Here is a 15,618-nt window from a genome sequence, read left to right on the forward strand (position 1 = left end):
CCTTTCTGCATTTAATCTAGTTCATATGGATTTCTTTTCTTTTCTTTTCTTTTTTTTTTTTAGGTTGGCATTTTTGACTGGATTTAGCAGGTTTCGCCTCCCGATCTTTCTCGCCGCGTACTCTAACCGCCGCATATCTCACTGTACCTGGGAAGTACCCCGTCACTAACTTAGGCTTTCTTGTTGATATTCCTCTGGGTCCCGCCAGCGAACCCCCAATGAGACCCCCATCGAGTAGTCCAGTATAGCTTAGTTAGTAGCTCCGCTGGATCGATCTTTCCCTTAGTTCAAGAGGATCACCAATGTAGAAATTTGATAGATTGATTCAAGAGACGAAGATGGAAGCAAATCTGCAGACTACAGACAGCAGAATAAAACATGAGCCGAACAACTACAGTGCTGTACCCAAGCCAGTGAGGCAGACAGAAAAAAAAAAGGGCAGGTTTTTCTTTGAAAGCCATAACTCATGATCGATGTACAGAGTACTCTGTACTTCGTGCATACAGTTATGCAGACACACATTCAGTCACTTACTCACTCTTTCACCGAACAACGCAGGTAAGCCGTGGGGTGTCACCTAAAACTTACCAAGCAGCGGGCACTTTTAAATTTGGAACACCCCTAAAATGACAGGCCGAGGAGGCGTCTGGGTCTCGCTGTTTATGCCTGGGGTAAATCACTTGCCTAAGCTGAGGTCACTAGGAGACCCAATCTCTGGCCCGAGTGAGGTCTGTATCTGCTGTACTGTTAAGTCTGTAACTACACAAGGGGTGGTCGCTACCGGGACAGAATGAATCGCCATCCGAAGTGATGTACAGGATGAAGGTCAAGCTGTGCAGGTAATCCTTTTGAGGTCATCTTACTACTAGGCTGAACAGTCTTCCCAGTCGAAACTAGGTTGATCAGGGGGTTGAGTGGACAAGAAGAAGACCGGGATGGACTCAGGAGAGAGGGCAGAAAAGTGAGTACGTCCGTAGAACGGCAAGAGCGAGAGAGAGGGGAATAGCCAAAGTCCCACCACCGGATCCGCTTGTGCCTTAAGACGCTGAGAGGCTAGTATATAGACTCGACCAATCAAGATGCGAAAGACCGCAGGCTGGCCTTGGAACAACCCACTAGTCTGCAGATGGGTTAGCAGCCTGCATTCAAAGATGCAATCTGGACTTCGACACTAGTATTTGGAGTCGCCCGCGTTAGTGTGTAAGTTTATATTACCCTTTGGTACCATAATGTACTGTAATGTTATTACCAGTTCGCGCAGTGTAATTTGACCTTTTACTTTGTAGTTTGATATAAACAAAGCCAGGCAAACGTGCTATTGGCAATCACGGGCCATTCCTGCACCGATCAATGAAAGCCGTCAACAGCAATGTCGACCATTTTCAACAGAGCTGAGGGGATCATCGTATGACTGCAGACAATAAACGGGAATCGGGGAAGTCTCACAGCAGACCTCACTCCAGTACAGCGAGCAGTAAGTCGGGGTACAGCCTGTTCCGTACCACAGCCGTATGCTTAGGGTGCGGACTAACGACAAGCTAGGTCGATGAATGTATCCAGCTGGTACCGACAATACCATTCATTCTCTCTAGCCCGTATCGCTCTCTTTCCTCGCTCATTGCTAGCAGTATCGATCCAGTAAGGTATGTCTTTCGAATCGAATTCAAAGTCACAACTGCCAATCACCTTTCCCCGCGATGAAGCTGGAATTTAATTCCAGAAAGCTCTCCGTAGCCTGGTTCGAAAGCGGAACAAACCGCTAGCAGCGCGTACCGGACAGGAGAACCAGAAAAACACGGGGAATCATAGAATGCAGTGACGGACCAGGCAACACAGGCCGGAAAAAAATCAGCAAGGGATAGGGTAGCAAGCGATGCAACGACTCCCCGATCTGTGTGCGGGATTCCCTCTCTCTTTCCCTGGGCCAAGTATCTGGAGAAGCATTCAAAGCTAGTCCAGCGCAGCCCTCCACCTCGAGGATTGGTAAGATATCATTCATCCATCCATTTCATCGGATGAAAGAGCCGGGGGGTGGGCCGTGGTTCCTTACAATACCGCCCTGCTTCATCGGTCCGCATTGCTATCATCCCAGGATTGCCCCTACCTTGCCCAAATAGGCAGTAGATGTGTTGGGACGGAGATGGGATGGTCTACAGTCGACGCAAGCGATTCAGATGATTCCGTTTGGCATAATCGATTGGCCCTATCGTGTAAACATAAACTACTACCTAAGGCTAGGATTAAGAACAATCGCAACCGAAAACGCCACGGCTTACCGCCGCAGCTATGACGCCGCAGCTATGATGTGCTACTAAATTGAGCCCATCCAGGTGAAACACTAACAATCCTCTAACTCCGATCATTATCCTTGCAGCACCTTTGGGACTTATCATCGGTCGAGGGAGAGTCTGGAGATGCCATTCTTCCACGTGGCGGACTTCCAAAACCATCTGCCCGCTGTCCCATCCCCCCAGTGATGCGAGCTCTTGTGAGTACCTAGTAAGGAACTCTTCCCGTCAGCTCTATGAGTCAGTCGATGCCTCCAAGCTAGACTAACTACTACCTGAAATGACTCCTTTCCAATAAGGGGGACAGGACTAGCCAGCAGCGGCTCGGTGAACAAGCTCTCATGGTCTCTGCTCTGACTCCCTGTCTGCTATCCTCCCGCCTGTTTCGGCGTGACTATTCACAACATTGTGATAAGCGGGAATAAGCTACTAGGTATACTTCTGCCCGCGAATCAATTCGATAGCCGTCATCATCTCATGGACGATACTGCCATTTGTAGCAAACAGACCAGCAAAGAGGCGTTAATTGTGGCTGTTTTCCGGCGCGTAGCTCTCTATTTGTGGAGCTTGCGTGTTCACCAACCTTGCCGGAGTCTTTGTCATCAATAATTCAACCTTTTTTATGACACCAGTGAACCATCCCACATGGCCCAGATCTGACAGTCTGCATTTGTTGTTGATGATCGAACAAGAAAGTTGACAAGGGTTTGAGGCTTGAAGTGTGGGGTGGGCGGAGGGGGGGAGCTCGGTGATTTTTTGTTTCGAGGTAAGTAAGATATGTAAGTTGTGTAGTATCCAGCCTCGATACCTGAACTTGGGCGGATCCTTCGTCCCGCATGCCGCCCATTCCCAATAATGACAGCGGGTTATATCAAGGGATGATGGACCGACGATGAAACAAAGACCGGTTGCCATTCTTGAGTAAGGGAGCGAGCCGCCCACATCTGTCGCTCACTTAAGGTTTGACCATTGGTGGGGCGGGGGGCCGCGGAGAGACAGAGACAGAGAGACACTGTCAGTCTGTCATATGAATAGACGTGTTAATGTAGAGCTGATTGAGTGGGAATTATCGGAAATATTGCAACTTTAGATTGTCCCCCTAGCATGAGGGATGGATTGAGAGTTGACCACCATCACTAGCAATATGCTGTACATAGTTCCTGTATAATTCCTGTGTAGTGTGCATATGCTATCAGAATCATACCATACCCCGTGCAAACAATCATCGGCAAGACGCACTGGATAGATCGTCGTCGCTTGAGAGATAAAGTTTCTGTCTACTTCGTGGGTTCAGCAAATAAGCCCTCGCCTATCCTTCTGCTGCAGTTTCCGAACCTTTCTCCTTCTTGAACTTGCCTACCTTACTCGTCTCGAAGTGCTTGCCATTCTGGGTCGTTGCTTGCGGGGGTCTTGCATGGACCGGGCAAACTACCCATTGCCTTCGGAGACTTTTTGCCTGATTCTTTTCTTAGATTTTGTATCATACCCATAGCATATCATATTATATACCCGCCTTCGACCTACCGGTCGGTATACCCTGGTCGGAAGTGGGAGCCGGTCGCATGCAATGTCTGTCCCTTCCTGAACAAAGGGAGGTTGTGTTCCTGGGGGAGTCAACTCTATGCGTCCGACAAGTGGGTGATTAAGGCCAATCACTTGACATACTTTCATTTTTAAGTCATCCCAGGTAGTACATAATAGTACTTCTCACACTCGTGATTCCTGCTGTAATCATAATATCACGGAGCAAGCTACCTGACTAGGATGATGATGAGGATTCTCCGGCTTACTGGTCAACGATTGTCGTTATCGAGTTTATTATCCTCGTATTGCTTTTGCCCCTCCGCCCTCTTTCTCCTTGGCCCATGACGGCGGCATCCCTTGGATCCGCAAGAAAAGGTCTAGATCTCGTCAGAGCCTGAGGCTTGTTATCGACTGGATGCTGTAGATGAGCGATAGACATGGGAGACAAACACGACCTGAACCATCATCATCAGCATCATCACGGCTGGCACCACCACCGCCGCCGTCATCGATTATAGGTTGACTAACCAATCTGAGCGACAGAGAGGGTCATCTGAAGCTCCCTATCAGCGGTTAACTCCGACGCCATGGATCCAGGTAAGACACCCTACCCCCCTTTACGGGGTATTCCTCACTCGGAGTGGGTGAGTGGGTTGTCATCGGCTCTGAAGGGAGAAGATTAGAGTCCACGCCAGGAGCTTGACTGTTCTCCAACCGATGCGCCACGAACTGGAGGATTTTCTCCTCATAACAGTAAGGTATGCAGCCAAGCAATCACTTGACGAGGCCAATTAGTCTGTAACTTACATAGTTTACAACTACTCCGTACTTGGATTTAGGATGTTCGGGGTGCCACCACTCCCGCCGCCCCGGATAATTTACGCGAGAAAGAGTGGGCCTATCACAAGGGGATTACACAGTTCCTTAAGATGGATTGATCACTCACTATCACTCATCTACCAGGAATGAGGAGAAAATGAGAAAAAACGATGACACCGGCCAGATTCTGTCAATCTTCGAGATCCCTTTCATATGACCTCCGGGGTTTATTCGTGTTCTACCGGTAGCTAGTAGGTACTGTATGTACATACATTACTGTAGTTCTCTACTCCGTACTCCGTACAGAACCACTTAAGTCAAGACAATCTTTCAAACAGACGAGAAGAGCGAGATCCACCCGACCTCTATCTCCATCTCTATCTACTTCCTTCCAACTAGATATCAACATGTAAATCGCAAGAATTTCCCGCAAAAAAATTGGATCCACAATTTTTGCCTTGCGTGGTTGCTCGATCGCAAAAAAGGCTTACCGAAGACGAGAAATAGGTTAAGTTAGAGTCTCCAAATGGGTCCACGACTCCATTACCATCCCCATCAACCCGACTTCCCCCCGCCCCATCTCCTGTCTGACATGGGGTTATTGAGGGCCATGCCACTATCTCATGCAGTAGACTGTAGCGGGTCTGCCCATCTTGTTCTCCATCCCCCCATTCCTCCCACCGCTCAACCTTGGAAAGACTATCCGTTAATGAAAAGCGCGGGATTCGGGGGCAGCTCCTGACGCCGGCTGCAATTATAGCGACGCCGAGTGTGCTAAGCTTCTTGGGAAGCCCATCTGACTCCAAAGGTGATAACTTCGGACAGGGTAGATCAAAAGCATCGGCGTTCAATCACGGATAGGTACGGAGTTAGACATCGAACTTGAGGTGGGTGATTGTTGGGGGAGGGTAACCACTGACCAGTGTATGATCCTATCCACCGGCAAAGAAAGCGTGGGGGTAAAAAAACAACAATGTACTCCAAAGAACTTAACAGAAAGGACATTATAGTTAGAATTGTAGGTCATGGAAGGTATATGTGGACGCAGAAAACAGAAAACCCTCAAAGAACAAGATGAAACCAGCGCAAGGAAGCCTTTTTCTCTTTTCTCACAGGCGGGGAGAGAAAGCCGACATCTCATTCTTAATGCCTGAAATTATTACTCTGGGGGATGACAGTTGGATGGATCGAAAGTGCGGTCGTCGCCGCCTGTCGACAGGTCGGAGGTTTCCTACTCATCTCGTCAGACGGGCATGATCGGGGAAATAACTGGCTAGGTAGCCAGCTCAAATTACAGGGATCGCAGAACAACCAGCATGATTCGAGGAGGGAGAAGTCAAGGATGATCACAGGGGTGCGTCAGTTAGGTCGAACTGCACTAGCTACAGCTACTGACTAGTAGCTACTCCGTAGTTACTCTGTGGTGTGAAACTCAGTATACAGAATCACCTTGTCATGATGGCCAAGGAAGTGGGAAGAAGAATGACATCATGCAGCTGAGAGCTAATGTACACAGTAGTGGACTGTAGACTAGCAGCTACTTACTCTTAGTGACATTCCTAGGTCATTTAGCAGGTAGTAAGCGCATCCGGCACCAAACCCAGGTACCTGGTCGTTGGTTCCAATCTTACTGTGCTGGGCGCTGTCTCCCGTCGCAGCCGGAGGACATCATGTGTATGTGCGTGAAGGCATGTGTACTTACCAGTTATCACTAGGTGCTAGTTACCTAGCTAGTACCTGGTATCGTACCATTCGTTACCAGAGGATTACCAATACCATAGCTGTCTCCTTAGACGAGCGATCTCTCGATTGAAATCGGGCAGGCGGGGGGCCAAATAAAACGATGTACAGTAAGTAGTATTCCGTACTGTACCTCTTTTCAATGCATAAGCTAGCCGAACTCAAGAGGGGGGGAATGAGAGGGAATTGAGGTGGTGGTGTTGAAATGCCAGTAGGTTTCGTGATCCTACTAGCCCCAATGAGGGAATTGGGAGGTTCAAAAATGAAAGAGAGGGTTGCGAGAGGGATGTGATGGCGATGCAGGACCGAATAACGGCGGTCGCGGAAGAGCGGGTAATGAACAGTAGAACACACTAACCCCGCCACAGTAATTTTCATGGTTGCGCCAACTAATTTAGACCTAGTCTAATCAGCGAGTCGTTATTCAGAAAACAATGATCCTGGACCCCAGCCTCGTCGCATTATGGCCAAAGAAGCCAAGCGGGTGAGACCAGAGACTACAGTAGTACGTGAGCTAGCTACTAGCTTAGTGCAACAGGGCAAGAAAGAGCTTGAAGATGGTCTCAACAGTTCACAGCTACTGAGTGACCCAGGACCTTAACCCTCGTTACCACCATTAACTGGCTGGCCGATCAACCGGGGGTTTCATTGGAGGGAAGGGGGGAGGGATTGGGTTTATGCACGACTTACCTGGTGTTACCTTCAAATGGATGATACTAAATCAACTACTGTCTGTAACTTTGTATACTGTGTATACCAGCACTATTTGAAAGTGGGGTTCAACTACCTAACTGACTAATCCCTATATTTTCAACCTACTTAGTTACCACTCTGACCGATTCTGATCGGAGCGAGTTCTCATTCTGCTTCCTCCCTTATCAGCACATGCCGACATCCTTCCATTGGTTGGATGGCTCTCAATGCATGACGGGTCAATCAATACCCCGCATTTCCGGGAGATTCACAGATTCACTTTTTACCAGAGCGCGCGATGGGCGAGGGAAAAATGGAGTGGATTCTTTTGCCAGAGTCTATCGTCTATCACAAGATAAACCATCATATCAGAAACAAGGCTGAAAAACGAAGATTAGAAGTTGAAGCGAGGGGGTTGAGCAAGTGCGAATGCACAACAATAGCAGGAAGTGCATCATCCCATCCTATCATGAGAGAGACACTCTTGCTTACCCTGCTGCAGGCCTCAGGCTAGGTAGGCAAAACATGCTGACTGGCTCTCATTGCATTGCTGCCCATCCGCCCCAATTCTAGCCAAAGGGGATTGAGGTGATATGCATCACATGATACTATAAACCTTCCATGCTGCGATATACACTCACCCTCTCAAAGAGGAAAACTCAAGAAAAGAAGCAGCAGCAGGAGAAGAAGAAGAAGACGAGGTAAACAACATGACTCCACTGCCGTCACCTGTCCCCATTGACCGTCCCCACTAAATGCACCTCAACTTGCCTGATTTTATTGGATCAAAGCAAAATGACTCGCAGCCGTCTCCAGCAAAGTGGTTCTGGGCCGCATTTCGGAACCGTATTCCAGCCCATAGTATAGCGTTGTTCTCTCAACTGGGCCTCGATAAGTCGAGTCTGCATCTCCCAATGCGGATCTCGCGGTCCTGCACTGTGCAAATCCCGTAGTGGGATATGCAGCATGAGCTACCTCTCCGCTGTGTCTCATCGGATTGCAATCTACTGACACGAAACGAATCCAGAGAGTCTCAGAGATCCCTCGGAGAACCAGCACTGATGCGAAAGCCGCGTTAGACTTTGCAGCCGCGGTCGCCTCTCGGATGATGCTAGACATGCACTACATGCGTTTGGCGCCATCGGGACGAGTGATGCCTAGCGAGTGGCTAGTGGCCAGAGAAACTAAAACCAAGCCAAAAAAAAATCTCCGATTTGCATTGACGTATGAAACGCCCTGTCAATGCGAGCTGTGGCCACGCACGCTTTCTATGCCTAAACCACAAGGTAGAATAGTAGGGATGAGGGGCGGAGACGGTTGTATACTGAGTATCTACTGATCACCAACCGAATCTCAAATGGAGACAGCAATCGAATGAATGGGAATAACGGTGATCGCGATGAATAGTACCTAGTAATTCTAGTGTCTAGCTACCTACCTTAGCCTTATGAGGGCCAAGAAAGCGGGCCTTCAAGGATGGAAGAATGTGATTCGTCTCTGGTCAGCCATCCAGAACAACTGTTGCGGTTCCCACTTCCACCGCCGCGACGCCATCACTTGAAGACTAAGGGAAGAGTTCCCCGGCAATCTGGCCTTGTGGTAGGCTGTGGAAGGGAAGGAAAGGAGGAGGTGGGTCGGGGGAGGGGAGTGGGGGAAAAAGGTCATCCTCGATTAGATCGGAAATCGCGATGCGAAGTGTCGGTGAGTCGCCAGTCATCTACTCGGTACCGTTTCTGCTCGGTATGATTTGGGTTGGTCTGGCGATATCTACTCCGTAAATTCCATCCGCCCCTACTAACGATCGCTCTCGTTCGGCTTTAGCGACGCTTAGCAGACCCCGGATAAGCGTGGGGTGGGCGAGGGGAAGGAAAGGGAATAGCAGAGGCGCTATATTTTTGGTTTCTTATTTTTTTTTCCTTTAGTTAATTTCCAATTAGCAGCCCACCCCTCCACCTCCCCACCCCCTTGCAGGCGCGGGTCCCAATACGGTCTGAAATAGGCGATTGCGGATATCGCCGTGGATGGATGGATGTGGGTGAATGGAAGAACGAGACGGAGGTAGGAGGCGATCACCAACAAATCGTCGATTGGAGCGACTACGTCGGCTCGCTTGCATTGAATCAATTTCAGCGTGGAGGCAGCAGCAGATACACTATTCTATCCATTAGATCCTACTTGTAACCTTGTAAATATCCATGATCATTTCAGAAGACTCCTTCCTTGTTCGGTATTCGCCGCTATCGCGAAGGCCAGCTTGCTGGAGTAGCAGCTGACGCTGGTGGAAGTTGTCAAGTCGAGTTTCTCTGGAGAAAAATGATCTGATTGATCTTTTGGATGAACTCTAAGTCATTAACGAACCCTCGGAGGCAGTGGCTGTGTCTCACTGTACGTCCAGTAGGCTACCCTGCACATACTCCTGTCTGGGCCTCGTTTCCACCCGGCCGGGTTGACCAGTGAAGGTCGCTCGTTTACAGCCCATCCGCTGTATGGTTCTCACCTCCTTCAGGTTCTCCGAAATCATGTTGTCGGATAGATTGGAAACGGCTGACGGCAGCACATTGGGTCAATTACTCGACGGGTCTATGGAGCCCGAGATAATGGCCAGTCCTTTTCATCGGCGTCCAGCATCAATAATCGTTCTTTGCACGAAGCATGAATTCGCTGCCCAGCTGGGTAATGATAGCAACCAAAACTCAAGTATAAGCTGTCAACGATAGGGGGACTGTGCTCAGATGTGCCGTTGAGCCTCCTGTCATCTGCCTCTCCAGGGAGCGGAGACATTCTTCACTCTTTCCATGCAGCTTGCCCGGCTGCAACAGTCTTACACACACAACAAACCTTAGAGAACGCCAGTCTGAGAGATCATATGCGAAGAGAGTGAACCATCAGGCCAGCCCAGCCCTTTCTCCATCCATACTGAGGAGCCGACTATAGCCGTGCCTCAACGGTCATCCAGGAATCATCCATAAGCTGTCGTCTATTGCGACCCAAAGAAGGAAATGAAGACAAAGCCTGTAAGACCAACTGTCTACTTCGTCTCATGGTTCAAGAATTTGACTTCTTAGGACGAAGCTGTTGCCGCCCAACTCCCTGCTTTAGGAAGACAAACCGCCTGTCAGGATTCGTTGGTTATACTTTTCTTTTCTCCGCCTTGTGGCCTTCATGGGAAGAGAATCCTTCATGCTGACAGATCACTGCCGAGGGAGAGCAGGAGTGAGTCGGTCACAATAGCCTCATGGCCATGGCGTTGCCATGCCATGCCATCGCGCGCGGCTCCATATCGTCGTATGAAGGTTTAAGTTAGCGGACGCTTTGGCCATCTCCAAAGGATGAATACGACCCAGCCCCAGACTAGGTCGGCTCCTCTCCTCAATCAAATCGACAGTCCTCATTAATCAGCGTCCGAAGGAGCTTGGATTATCAGTAGATCAAACCTAACCGCCTGGTAACCTCATCACTGAGTGGAGGTGTTGGGATTATCCCCCCAACGCGGCTTTGCATCTGACTCGTCGTGCTTGGTAGAAGGAGAACCGAGCTGGAATAGGTATGCATCTTTCGTCGCATGGGTTTATCTGTCAGCGAAAGGTTTCACTTGCAATGAGAAGATCTTTCGTGCTGACGGTGATAGTGTTGATGGCTAACTGGGCGGAGTTGAGAGGGAGCGTTCCGCTTGAATCTCATGCCTCAGTGGATGCAAAAGTCAGACAACGAAGGGTAAGCATAGACGAGCAAGCTCAGTGTCATAACCGAGGCCCACCGAATTCTTCTCAGTAGTAGTGCGTATTGCTCAATGTCAACACCACAGGCATTAACGGCTGTCAAGCTCCATGCCACATGACTCTGCATCACCTGAGAGGTAACTAAATTACGATAAGCTGTGGTTTAGTAAGCAGGGAGCTTATCGGCGCAGCAACCAACGCGAATGCGGGCAAAATGATCGGACCTCGTCGTGCCTCACCAGCCCCCAGCCTTGGGTCGCTTTCCATCAGAATAAGCTGCCATCATGGCCAATCACGCCCACGAGGAAGATCTAGCAAATCTTTCGATAATTCTAGTTACCGGGACAAACAGGTAAGCTCATTTTCCGTCCAATGGCACAGCTAGTACTGTGACCCTAAGCTTCCCCTGGCCCCTTGTCCGTACCAACACCAGAAAAAGAGCAACGACAACAACAAAGAACACAACAGGCAGGACGATACCAGCAACAACAGCATCACATTCCTCTTCCCTCAAACTGAACTACAGACTAACAAATCTTATCTGAAATCCAGCGGTCTCGGCTTCTCAATATGTTGCCGCCTCGTCGACGACTTCCTCAAGTCTCCCTCCAACAACCACCGCTGCCTCACCGTGGTCTTCACCACTCGAAGCACCAAGAAGGGCGCTGAAACCCAGCAGCGCCTGCAATCTCACCTCGAACAAACCACCAAATCCCACCCGGGGCACCGCGCCCGCATCACCTTCACCCCGGAGACCGTCGACCTGTCCAACCTGGTGTCGACGCGCGCCTGCGCGCGGCGCCTCACGCAGACCTTCCCCAAGCTCGACGCCGTGATCCTCAACGCCGGCATCGGCGGTTGGACCGGCCTCAACTGGCCCCAGGCCGTCTGGGGGGTCCTGACGGACCTTGTTCACACGGTCTCGTGGCCGGCCTACAAGATCGCCCCGGTCGGCCTGCTCACTGCGCCGCAAACCACCACTGCTCCAGAAGAGGAACCCCGTCTGGGCAACGTCTTCTGCGCCAACGTCTTCGGCCACTACATGCTCGCACATAACCTAATGCCTCTCCTCCACTCCTCTTCCGCGCCCCACAGCCGCATCATCTGGGTCTCCAGCATTGAAGCCACCCTCCAGTACTTCTCCCCGGAAGACCTCCAGGGCCTCCGCACCGCCACTCCCTATGAATCCTCCAAAGCCCTGACCGACATTCTCGCCCTGACCGCCGACCTCCCGGCCACAGACCCCTGGACCAGTTCGTTCTACGCGTGCGATCCCAAACGTCAAAAATCCACTGCACAAAACGAAACAAAAACAGCACAACCGATTACTTACCTCGCCCATCCGGGCATCTGCGGCACCGCGATCCTCCCGCTCCCGCTCCCGCTCATCTACGCGATGCTGGCCGCCTTCTGGCTCGCCCGCCTGCTGGGCTCCCCTTGGCACACGATGTGGACGTACCTGGGGGCTTGCGCGCCTGTGTGGCTGGCGCTGAGCAGCCAGGCCGAGCTGGACGCCGCCGAGGAGCCCTACCGCGCGCATGGAGGCGGGCGCGTCAAGTGGGGATCCTCGTGCGACCGGCTCGGCCGCGACAGCGTCATCTCGACGGAGATGGACGGCTGGGGCCACGGCGGCGTGGCCGGACCGGCGGTTGTCGAGGCGGATCGTACGCGGCGCCGCAAGCGTGGTGCGCGTGACCTCACGGCCGAGGAGCGGGTCGCGTTCGAGGAGCTGGGCCGCCAGTGCTGGCGGCAGATGGAGGAGCTGCGCGTGCAGTGGGAGAAGATTCTGGATCGGGAGGAAGCACAGATGGCGGCCACCACCCAACAATAAGGGAAACGCGGCGAAAAGAAGGGAGGGTTTTTGGTGATTTGACCTTTCTTAAACATATGATTCTTACTTCTAGTGTATAAATACTGTTACATTTAATACAACCAAACGAGATCGGGACAAGTCACTACGGTGTCTGAGCAAGAGCATTCACGACAATATATTCTTCTGTGCTTTTGATTTTCTGAATTCTTTGCCTCCCCTTATTTACATTCCTTGAAACCCATGTCCACATACGTCATTAAAATCAGATAGAGTATTAGTCCATGTGCTCACCCTTCTTCCTTCCCACCCAAAAACATGGCCAAGAAAGTGGTTAAACGGGAAAAACAGGCGAAGGAACAACTTGAGTCTGGACCAGAGAAGAAACGACTGGCTGAGAGCAGCTGTGAAGTCGAAAAGAGGATCAAAATGTAAAATTTGCGAGAATTGGTAGTCGGAAACGTAGAAATAGAACCAGAGCGAGTCAAAGGGGGTCAAAAGACCACGAAATGAGATTAGTAGGTTTTACAGAAGTACAAACCCGAATAAGACACGCTTCCACCATCAAGGCCTCTAGCATGCGAAGTCGGTCCAGCACAACAAAGAAGTAAGCGCAAGAAGGTAGATTCTTCGGAAGGTCGGGGGAGCATTGTATCCAGGTATATTATGATTCGTCAAGGAGAGCCATGGGGCCAAGGCTCGGCACTGCTCTTATGGAGGTAATGCGCAAAGCACGAATTTCTAACGCGTCTGAGCATCGGGGGAGAAGGGCGGATTTTATAGAGGTGAGTAGAGGCGTGGCGACGTGAAGAGGGACTTTTACATAATAATCGCAGGGACTGTTTCGAAAGGGATCGGTTAGTGACATGATCCAAGAACTCATGGTTCCTAGTAGGAGCTCACCATCAATGTTCTGCTTGATGCTCTTGTGAGGCAGAATCGAGCCACCGTTCACGTAAACTTCATCAGCGATGGTGACATCGTCACCAAGCACTGTGACATTTTCCAAACGAGCCCACCGACCAACAGAGCTGTTCCATCCGACAATGGTAGATTTGACCCATGCGTGATCCTTGACCTTGCTGTTCTCCATGAGAACACAGCGCTGCAAGCGCACACCGTCACCGATCACAACGTTGGGACCAATGACAACATTGGGGCCAATGCGACAGTTCTTGCCAATCTTGGCGGATGGGTCGACCATAACGTTTCCGCCGTAGACGTAGGGCTCACTGCTAGGGGCAAGCAGCTTGGAATTGCGCTTCGCCAGGGACGTCAAGTAGAGACAGGTTCCGCTAAGGAAGTCCTTAGGCTGACCAACATCCATCCAAAAGCCCTCCAAGTCAAAGGAATGCAGTTGGCCATCCTTCACAATGGCGGGGAAGGTCTCTTGCTCAATAGAGGTAGGGCGCAGCTCGATGCGGTTCAGCACACTGGGGTTTAAGATATAGATACCGGCATTGATACGGTTGCCGACGAATTCAACGGGCTTCTCGACGAACCGATCGATCCGGCTGGGGTGATTCGGCTTGTGAACGACGACACCGTATTTGGAGGGCTCGTCCACCTTGGTGACGACAATGGTACCCTCGTTACCATGGCTCTTATGAAACTCAGCAAGCTCCTTGAAGGGGTAGTCGCAGATTATATCGGAGTTCAGAACGAAGAATGGTGTGTCGTCCTTGCCCAAGATCTTTTCGGCCAGCTTCAGGGGACCGGCGGTGCCCAGAGGTTCGGATTCCACGGAGAACTCAATTCGGACGTTGTATTGTTCCTCGTACTAACTCGGGAATCTGGTGTAAGCGTGCCGTCTTCGAGCGATTGGGGAGGATATTTATACTTTTTTAAGAGCGGCAACCATGACATCGGGACGGTAGTTGACAGCCAGGACGATGTCCGTGACACCTGCAGCAGCCAAGCTTTCGACCTGGTGCAAGATCATGGGCCGATTGGCGAACTCCACCAACGGCTTGGGAAGCGTCAAGGTCTATGGAGACATAGAAGATTAGCAGGCGCAACTTCCACAAATCCCGATCGCATTGGTATGTTCGGCGTCACGATCGTCAGCGGGGAAGAGGTACTCACCAAGGGACGCAGACGGGTACCGAAACCTCCGACCAAAATAAGAGCTAAGGAATGTGATCAGTCAGATGCGACGGGCGCATAGTGGCCGAGCCACTATCTATAGACCTATACATACCCTTCATGATTGTGGTTGTGTGTAGGTATTAGAGCGAAAGGGGGCAGGAATTGCTTGGAGAAGAGGAACTTGCTCCAAACGAGTGACCGGAGCAGAGAGAGTATGGGCGAAGTACAAAGGATTAGAAGTGAAACCCGGCCGAGGAAAGGAGATAGGTCGAGGAAGATGTTTCGAAAGTGGTTGAAAGTAAGACCCAACAAGGCCGAGTAGACGAAGAAGAGTAATTAGATTGGGGGTTAAATCGGATCGGAGAAGAGAATGAATGAACGGGGGAGGGAAAGGGAAGGAGGAGGGGGAGCGGTTTTAGAAAAGGAGAGGAAATTGAGTTATAAGAAAGAGTAGAAAGAAGAGGAGAACACCTGGCTATTGTGACTTTGACGACTAACTATGGAGGGGCGGATTTTGGGGGGGGGGGGGGGGCTGCTGTAACGAGAGCACGGTACGTGTATCCAGATTGTATGATGAGAGACCCCCAAGTGCACCCCTTAATACAGGCTCACAGTGCGTACTCCATAAGGTGTGGGCAGCCTTATGCCAATCTACGAAAGGTGTCGCTGAGCGTAGCAAAAATTAGTGCCGTGCCCACTGCCCACTAACTAATCCAGGCACCACCACCCTTTTCTCCCCCCCCCCCCGGACGGACCACTGGCTGGCTGGCGTTTCAACATCCACGTTTGCGGCCAGCCCGCCACCCCCCATTCAAACCATTCAAAAACCAGTTCCGTACCGGTAATTAGCGTACGGTTTCAGGTCTAGTCCAAGTAGTTGCGGCCGGATCAGGTGCTGCGTGGGGCAATTCATGTCTATTCTTGCCCCTGGATTACA

General features: G+C 50.8%; 3 protein-coding genes across 3 annotated transcripts; 1 reads left to right on the plus strand and 2 right to left on the minus strand.

Annotated features, from left to right (window-relative positions):
* Nucleotides 1-5,425: 5,425 nt before the first annotated feature.
* Nucleotides 5,426-5,870, minus strand: BP01DRAFT_33638 (uncharacterized protein). The gene has a single exon (XM_025573236.1). The coding sequence runs from the start codon at nucleotides 5,770-5,772 to the stop codon at nucleotides 5,479-5,481; it is 294 nt and encodes a 97-aa protein (XP_025432012.1). The 5' UTR covers nucleotides 5,773-5,870; the 3' UTR covers nucleotides 5,426-5,478.
* Nucleotides 5,871-10,749: 4,879 nt separating this feature from the next.
* BP01DRAFT_33967 (3-keto-steroid reductase) lies at nucleotides 10,750-12,737 on the plus strand. Its single transcript, XM_025573375.1, has 2 exons — nucleotides 10,750-11,135; nucleotides 11,336-12,737. Exons 1-2 carry the CDS (start codon nucleotides 11,068-11,070, stop codon nucleotides 12,612-12,614), a joined length of 1,347 nt encoding a protein of 448 aa, XP_025432013.1. The 5' UTR covers nucleotides 10,750-11,067; the 3' UTR covers nucleotides 12,615-12,737.
* Nucleotides 12,738-13,325: 588 nt separating this feature from the next.
* Nucleotides 13,326-14,723, minus strand: BP01DRAFT_339390 (mannose-1-phosphate guanyltransferase). The gene is made up of 4 exons (XM_025573363.1): nucleotides 14,679-14,723; nucleotides 14,434-14,580; nucleotides 13,497-14,373; nucleotides 13,326-13,432 (listed from the first exon to the last, which is right to left on the minus strand). The coding sequence occupies exons 2-4, from the start codon at nucleotides 14,533-14,535 to the stop codon at nucleotides 13,413-13,415; spliced, it is 999 nt and encodes a 332-aa protein (XP_025432014.1). The 5' UTR covers nucleotides 14,536-14,580; nucleotides 14,679-14,723; the 3' UTR covers nucleotides 13,326-13,412.
* Nucleotides 14,724-15,618: the final 895 nt, after the last annotated feature.

The sequence above is a fragment of the Aspergillus saccharolyticus genome, assembly GCF_003184585.1.
Source record: "Aspergillus saccharolyticus JOP 1030-1 unplaced genomic scaffold BP01scaffold_12, whole genome shotgun sequence".
Classification (NCBI taxonomy): Eukaryota; Fungi; Ascomycota; class Eurotiomycetes; order Eurotiales; family Aspergillaceae; genus Aspergillus; species Aspergillus saccharolyticus.

Coding starts and splice junctions, on each gene's coding strand:
- BP01DRAFT_33638 (XM_025573236.1), bottom strand. CDS start 5,772: ATGAGATGTCGGCTTTCTCTCCCCGCCTGTGAGAAAAGAGAAAAAGGC.
- BP01DRAFT_33967 (XM_025573375.1), top strand. CDS start 11,068: ATGGCCAATCACGCCCACGAGGAAGATCTAGCAAATCTTTCGATAATT. Junction 11,136..11,335: donor CTAGTTACCGGGACAAACAG/GTAAGCTCATTT, acceptor TCTGAAATCCAG/CGGTCTCGGCTTCTCAATAT.
- BP01DRAFT_339390 (XM_025573363.1), bottom strand. CDS start 14,535: ATGATCTTGCACCAGGTCGAAAGCTTGGCTGCTGCAGGTGTCACGGAC. Junction 14,374..14,433: donor TGGTTGCCGCTCTTAAAAAA/GTATAAATATCC, acceptor TTCCCGAGTTAG/TACGAGGAACAATACAACGT. Junction 13,433..13,496: donor CATCAAGCAGAACATTGATG/GTGAGCTCCTAC, acceptor CTTTCGAAACAG/TCCCTGCGATTATTATGTAA.